The sequence below is a fragment of the Amblyomma americanum genome, chromosome 5 (genome assembly GCF_052857255.1).
Source record: "Amblyomma americanum isolate KBUSLIRL-KWMA chromosome 5, ASM5285725v1, whole genome shotgun sequence".
In the NCBI taxonomy this organism is placed as follows: Eukaryota; Metazoa; Arthropoda; class Arachnida; order Ixodida; family Ixodidae; genus Amblyomma; species Amblyomma americanum.
Genome location: NC_135501.1, coordinates 125094998 through 125102247, shown reverse-complemented (window position 1 = coordinate 125102247; position 7250 = coordinate 125094998). Strand labels below are relative to the sequence as shown.

Below are 7250 nucleotides of genomic sequence, written 5' to 3'. Positions count from 1 at the left end.
CACCTTGATTTCCCGGGGCGATGAGATGTGACACAACAGGGCACTGCAGCACAGGTGGGTTCCTCGCACGTGGTGGCTGAGTGGTAGCCAATGTAGCCAGGTAGCCGCATCTGGGGCTCCCCGTCATGTGAACGTACGTACGTCTCCTGCAGCGCGATAACTTCCGGCGAATCCTGTGCGATGCGAACTCGCATTTCGGCGTACCGCGCCGCAAGTGAGCGCACGTTCCACTGCAGGATGGATGGTATGCGGGAGGGAGTCCGGCGGCTAGCCATCATGCTGGCTTATCTGTGCGGGAGCACCCGCTGCTTCTAAGCAAGCCCGGTGTCCATCGGTGCCCTCTAAGAAAAGTGCGCTGAGGGCGCGCAACGCCAGCTTTAGGCGCGCTATCTCCGCGTCCTTTGCGTCAGGGGGCTGGCCGTGAGAAGCGGTCGCAGGCTCGGGCCGCGCTGTACGGGACGCCGGGCAACCGGATCGCCGCTGCCGCTGCCGGCGCTGTCGTTGCTTCTGTGTCTGCTGCTGCTGCTGCTGCTGCTGTTGGGGTGTTCCCCTGACGACCTGCGCATAAGAAAGAGCGCGCGGCGTCTGCTGATGTTGCTGGGCTGGGGCCGCTGTCTCAGCCTGGACGACGGCTCGGACAACCCGCCTGGACATCGGGGCCATGGATGTGGCCATTAAAGTAGCCACGTGACGCTCTCGCTGCCAGTGCGGGCACGCTGGGTCAATGGCTGCGTGCCGCCCCCCGCAGTTAATGTAGCGGGGCTTGCTCGCGCAGGTACCAGGCTCGTGTGGCCCGCCGCAGCGCGTGCATCGGGCAGGAGCACGACACACCTCAGTGGCATGCCCCAGGCTGGCGCACTTGGCACACTGGAGCGGCCGGGGACGGCTGGGGCGGACCGCGAGCCTACGCTTGAATATGGTGATGAACGCCGGGGGTGTCGGCGCCGCAAAACGGAGAGCGAGTGTGCTGCCCGACAGAGACGCCGACACCATCGGTACCGTTGACTCCGCCGCCGCTAGCAGCTCCTCCGCCGTCCTGCGCCCGTCCACACCAAAAACAGGCCGGAGCTTTGATTCCGAGGAGGAGGCTCCTTGGCGCAGACCGGCACGCCGCGGATGACGACCGTGGCTAGCAGGGCCTGGAGAGCAACGCTGCTCCCCGCGTCCACTGCCACCACACTCCGCCGCATGTTTACCCGGACGGCGAGGACGCCCGGGCGGGATCCGATCTCCTCGGCCAACTCCCAGCCCTGTTCCCTGGTGAAGGCGGTGCCCCGGGTCGCCGGCCGAAACAGCACCGTCCCCACTAGGCTGGACGGGACCTCCACGGCAGCCGCGGCTCGCTCCAGGGCAGCTCTCCGACGCCGCTGCGCCTTGGTAGTGATAATGCGCCACGGGACCAGGCTGGCCCCAGCATCAGCGTCGCCGCTGCCTGCGGGGCATTGCTGCGGCGCGCCGCGGAGTTGGGTGCGCTCGCTGCCAGCAGACGAAGCCCCAGCTGCAGCCTGGTCTCGTGCGGCGGGATTTGGTGAGGTCGCACCCGTTTTTCTTCCGGACGCCGTCGCCCCACCAGCAAGAGCAGCAGCATCAGCAGCAGGCTGGAGGTGGGCTCAATGGGGCTCCTGCTGGGAAGGCCCTGCTCCTTCGAGTGTGAAGGGAGAGGGAACAGTGACGGTGGGGGGCCTTCGAGCTTCCCGCTTGGCCACCGCGATGTCCCTTTTGGTTTCCCAGTCCCTCTCCTCCTCAGACCCCGTTGAGCGTCGCCGTTTCCGGAGAGCAGACTCGTCCATTGGGGTGCACATGCTCTCCTCGGCTGCAGGTGTCCGCGGTGAGCCCGCAGCAGCAGCATCAGGGGGAGAGGGCATCACAGCCGGCTCTCCCGGAGCAGAAATGGCGGCAGGAAGCGCAGGGGTGGCCAGAAATGGCGGGGAGGGGAGCCGCAATGGAGTTCTGCGTCTGGTGAGCGAGCGCCATGGCGTCCCTCAAGGCTAGAACGCGTGGGTCCGCCGGCGACACGTCCAAGGTCCCGATGACGGACTCAAGGTTCTCCGAGGTGGTGATGAGCGCCGCCGTCAGGCACCTCACCGTGTCCCGCAGATCAGCGATCTCGGCCTGCATTCGCCGAATGGTGCTGGACGACCTTCCTCTGGACGGCGTTCGTCTCCGTGATCGTGAGCGTGAGCGGCCTGCCCTGCGTTGCTGATTGTCACCGCCGAACACAGGCCTTCGCTCGTTCATGGTGTCTGTGGCCTCCATAGGGAGACCCCGCAACGCCGCGAAGCCTTAGGCCCAGCGTCCGAAGGAGCAGAGAGCTAAAACACGTCCGCTCGCTTCGAACGCTCACCGAAGATTCCCCAGAATGCAGGTGAAACAAAATTTGTCACGCAGAACCCAGTGATTCATTTATCATAAGGCAACCGTTATGCACCTGCAGCAGCGACAGGGATCTCCTTTTAATGGAGCAACTTTCCTAGTAAGAGAGAAAAGTTAAATGTCTGAAAAGGCGAACAGGTTACCTGGAAAAAAATTTTCACATACGCTACCCAACCTTAAGGAACGGGACGAATACACAAGTGGAGAGTGAAGGTGGAGGGCTGTGCCACATTACAAACAGCTTCATGCAGTGTGCCAGACACTTGCTTTATTCGCTTCATGCTAGTTGCTAACCTAATATGCACATACACACGCATTATCTACTGCATTTTGCACATTAAGCATGAACAAGTCTCAGGGTGAGGCAAAGGAACCAAGAGAGAATAAAAACAACTATGAAGTTGCAGGCACCACAATTAAGAAGTAAGAGCAACATGACAAAAAAGCACAAGGATTACAGCAGCAAGATAACACAAAAATGAGGCAAGAAATGAAAAGGCTAATGTGGTCCTCAGCACAATATTTCAGTAAGCAGCATCGCACACAGCATCGCGCGCGAGGCGTCTGCCACTATTGCCTTCCTTTGACATTTTGGCCGGGAGAGGTCGCACGTTCAGTACGAGCCTCCAAATCTCGGGGACACGTGCGCGCTCATCCACGAGTGTTGTGTGATGGCGAATGGGCAATCAGGCTAGTAGGCGGTAAAGCCCCTCCATGACGCTACCGCTTTTTTAAGTACCGCCAAGCTTTGAAGTGTGCCGCCGCCTTTTTTCCGTATCCGCATAAGGCTTTTCCGGTTCCGGTTTCCGTTTTTTTGCCGGAAGTTGGCGTCCATTTTGTATCTGCTCAAGCAGATGAAAAACAAATGGCGGTTCGTACTTCAACGTTCGATCTTGTGTCATCACGCTGATACGCTGCTACGCTGCTCCGCTTCTAAAAGACTAATCGACTTTTTCTGCGCTTGGCGGAAGCTTGGTCCGAGCTGTTACAAGCCATAGCCTCTTCTATTTTTGCTCTAGCAAAGTAGTGAACTACTCGCCTGCCTAGCGGGTCGGGTAGTGATCCGTCGCGGGTCATGCCTGTGTGCTGTGCCTTTGGCTGCTCGACGCGCTCCGGAAAAGGCAAAAGGCTCTTTTCGGTGCCCCTGGGTAAGCACGACAAGAAGCGAACGAAAGTTTGGCTGGATCGCATCGGCCGAAGCGATTTCTCGCCGAATAAGTCCAGCAAGCTTTGCGAGGTAAGTGAAATTTTCTACCTCTTTTCGCTGCTTCAAAAAGGTCGTCAGACAAAGCTGTAAACGTTAAGGGTGGGCTCATGCAGACAAGATTAACACATGTGCAACATTGTTACTACGGTGGCATGCATAATGCCAGTTTGGTTGGTCGACAGTGCTCCGGTGTCAAATGCTTTTGCTCATTCCTAGTAAAGCCCCTACATGACGTTTTTTTTTCCGAAAAAGCAGGAGCGATAATAGACGGGTTTTAATTCCAAGAGCACACCAATGGCGCTCGACGCGGAGCCTGAACAGGGATTCTGATACTGGTGCTGAAGATGCAGTTGCAGTACAGAAGTGGAATTAAGGACCGGGGGCTACACCTTCCTCGCAATGAATTTCTTGTCAGTGCACTTCGCTCTTTTTCGTCTAAAGCAAATGCGGTTACAAGTGGAAAATTTGTCGCCTTCAAGCGGGAAAGTTTCCTTTAAAATTCTCGTATTGGCACTCATTTCGTGTACGACAAAAGTGTACTGTACAAAAAGGACCTACTCGCAGCAGTCACCAACTCTGGCTACTCTAGTCTCTCCTTTCCAAGCTGTGCAAGCACCCCTTATCAGTTCGGGAGTAACCACATTTTTGTTAAAATTTCCAGGAGCATTTCACAGCAGAACAGTTTGAGCCTGTGATTCTCCTCAAGCACGGCATAAAGAAGCTGAAGCCCACTGCTGTGCCTTCGCTGTTTTGCCATCAACCCCACAAAACTGGAAGAAAGTTACCATTGTCATGCAATGGTATGATTAGTGCATTGTAGTCTGTGCTCTTTCCTCATATATGTAACAGTTCCATTGCTCTAACACACAGAGAAGCATGGTGGTGGCGATGAGACAACTGCAGAAGGTGGAAAAGAAAGCAACCGACCCGAAGGCATGTTCCAAAAATTCCGTACTCGCATATCAAGAAATTATACTTCAGTGATCGAGCCTGGCTTATTTTTGAGTAAACAGAAGTCCTCACTACTGTAACGGCAGATGGATTTCCAAGCAGCTTGCCTCACAACAGCCCCCCCGTGTCACCTCGTGCACAGGAGGGAATCCGTCAACCCCTTGCGCTGCTGGCCACATCATCAGTGCAAGGTATTTTAGCCTTTACTACAAAGCTTTACATGAACATAAATCTGTTCCTTGCTGACTACATTGACCGGGGCACAAATTGCAGTGGCACCCATAATCAAAAGTGGTAGGTCAACTTACAGCATGAGAAATATACTTGTAATGTACAGCATGCCGTGCACTGCACGTCTCATGAAACTAGCAAGAAACTATAGCGCAGAGTAGACAGGACACAGAAGAAACGATCAAAACAACACGAGCGCTACACTACAGCGCTCGTGTTGTTTTGATTGTTTCTTCTGTGTCCTGTCTACTCTGCGCTATAGTCTCTTGCTTGATCGTGAACCAACAGGCCCAAAAAGCCACGCTCATGAAACTATGTTACTAAGGGCAGTTCAGTTAACACTTGATCGGTGTGCATGTATATCTTAAGTATATAGTCAGGATCCACTTTCTTTACATCACATACTACTGCTGATTTCATGGCCTAGCCTCCGAGTTTTGTTTCTAGCAATTACTATTAAATACAGTCACAACTCTAAAATTTAATCTGAAACACATTTCTGTAATTGAAGTCCTCTGTAAAGCATCGCTTTGCTGTTTTCTCATACACAACTTTCAGTGCCTGCTACCCCGAAACCTCTTCCTGGCCAGTCGCTGCTGAGGCCCAAGGCAGCAGCTCCAGCACTTGGTCTGAGCCAGCAATTCGAGCTTGAAGGTGAGATCTTATTGAATGGTGGTTGCATGTGTTCCTCATAATGTTAATGTCAGGGATGATTTGTGCGGATACTTGTAGCTTTGGGTCAGGCGTTAAAATACCAGCACTAACAGCTGGCATTATGGTAACAACCCCTGACCAGTCAGCATGACATGTCAGTGCGTGAAGTCTCTTGGAAGCTTTCAGTGACTGTTTTCCGCACACAACTTTCAGTGCCTGCTACCCCGAAACTTCTTCCTGGCCAGTCGCTGCTAAGGCCCAAGGCAGCAGCTCCAGCACTTGGTCTGAGCCCACAATTCGAGCTTGCAGGTGAGATATTATTGAATGGTGGTTGCATGTGTTCCTCATAATGTTAATGTCAGGGATGATTTGTGCGGATGCTTGTAGCTTTGGGTCAGGCGTTAAAATACCAGCACTAACAGCTGGCGTTATGGTAACAACCCCTGACCAATCAGCATGACATGTCAGTGCGTGAAGTCTCTTGGAAGCTTTCAGTTACTGTTTTCCGCACACAACTTTCAGTGCCTGCTACCCCGAAACTTCTTCCTGGCCAGTCGCTGCTGAGGCCCAAGGCAGCAGCTCCGGCACTTGGTCTGAGCCAGCAATTCGAGCTTGAAGGTGAGATCTTATTGAATGGTGGTTGCATGTGTTCCTCATAATGTTAATGTCAGGGATGATTTGTGCGGATGCTTGTAGCTTTGGGTCAGGCGTTAAAATACAAGCACTAACAGCTGGAGTTATGGTAACAACCCCTGACCAATCAGCATGACATGTCAGTGCGTGAGGTCTCTTGGAAGCTTTCAGTGACTGTTTTCCGCACACAACTTTCAGTGCCTGCTACCCCGAAACTTCTTCCTGGCCAGTCGCTGCTGAGGCCCAAGGCAGCAGCTCCGGCACTTGGTCTGAGCCAGCAATGCGAGCTTGAAGGTGAGATCTTATTGAATGGTGGTTGCATGTGTTCCTCATAATGTTAATGTCAGGGATGATTTGTGCGGATGCTTCTAGCTTTGGGTCAGGCGTTAAAATACAAGCACTAACAGCTGGCGTTATGGTAACAACCCCTGACAAATCAGCATGACATACCAGTGCGTGAAGTCGCCTGGAAGCTTTCAGTGACTGTTTTCCGCACACAACTTTCAGCGCCTGCTACCCCGAAACTTCTTCCTGGCCAGTCGCTGCTGAGGCCCAAGTCAGCAGCTCCAGCACTTGGTCTGAGCCCGCAATTCGAGCTTGCAGGTGAGATCTTATTGAATGGTAGTTGCATGTGTTCCTCATAATGTTAATGTCAGGGATGATTTGTGCGGATGCTTGTAGCTTTGGGTCAGGCGTTAAAATACCAGCACTAACAGCTGGCGTTATGGTAACAACCCCTGACCAATCAGCATGACATGTCAGTGCGTGAAGTCTCCTGGAAGCTTTCAGTGACTGTTTTCCGCACACAACTTTCAGTGCCTGCTAACCCGAAACCTCTTCCTGGCCAGTCGCTGCCGAAGCCCAAGGCAGCAATTCCAGCCGTGCGTAGCCAGCATTTCGATCTTGCAGGTGAGCTCACATATGAATGATGGTTGTATGTATAGCTCACTACAGTAAAGGAGTGGATAGGCCACGTGGGTCTCAGAATGAAGTAACTTTTTAAGGCATGCTGTTGGCAACACTGCGAAAATAAGACTGCAAACGTTCGCTACAAGCTAATGTATGGGAAACTTATTATAAAGGCAAAAAATTTGCGACAGTTAGGATACTCTGTAATGCAAAATTTAAATGCAGCTCTTCAGGTGCATCGATTTTGCGATATATTGTGACAATTTGACACATTTATGCATGTATATATGTA

The 7250-nt window shown here is 53.1% G+C and overlaps 1 protein-coding gene across 1 annotated transcript; it reads left to right on the top strand.

Annotated features, from left to right (window-relative positions):
• Positions 1 to 2716: 2716 nt before the first annotated feature.
• LOC144134165 (uncharacterized) lies at positions 2717 to 6978 on the top strand. Its single transcript, XM_077667127.1, has 8 exons — positions 2717 to 2732; positions 4618 to 4722; positions 5321 to 5416; positions 5630 to 5725; positions 5939 to 6034; positions 6248 to 6343; positions 6557 to 6652; positions 6866 to 6978. The coding sequence occupies exons 1-8, from the start codon at positions 2717 to 2719 to the stop codon at positions 6976 to 6978; spliced, it is 714 nt and encodes a 237-aa protein (XP_077523253.1).
• Positions 6979 to 7250: the final 272 nt, after the last annotated feature.

What these genes read in the sequence shown, in the direction of transcription:
- LOC144134165 (XM_077667127.1), top strand. An exon ending in CCAGCAATTCGAGCTTGAAG is followed by an intron (nt 5,417 to 5,629) that starts GTGAGATCTTAT and finishes CACAACTTTCAG; the next exon opens with TGCCTGCTACCCCGAAACTT. An exon ending in CCCGCAATTCGAGCTTGCAG is followed by an intron (nt 6,653 to 6,865) that starts GTGAGATCTTAT and finishes CACAACTTTCAG; the next exon opens with TGCCTGCTAACCCGAAACCT.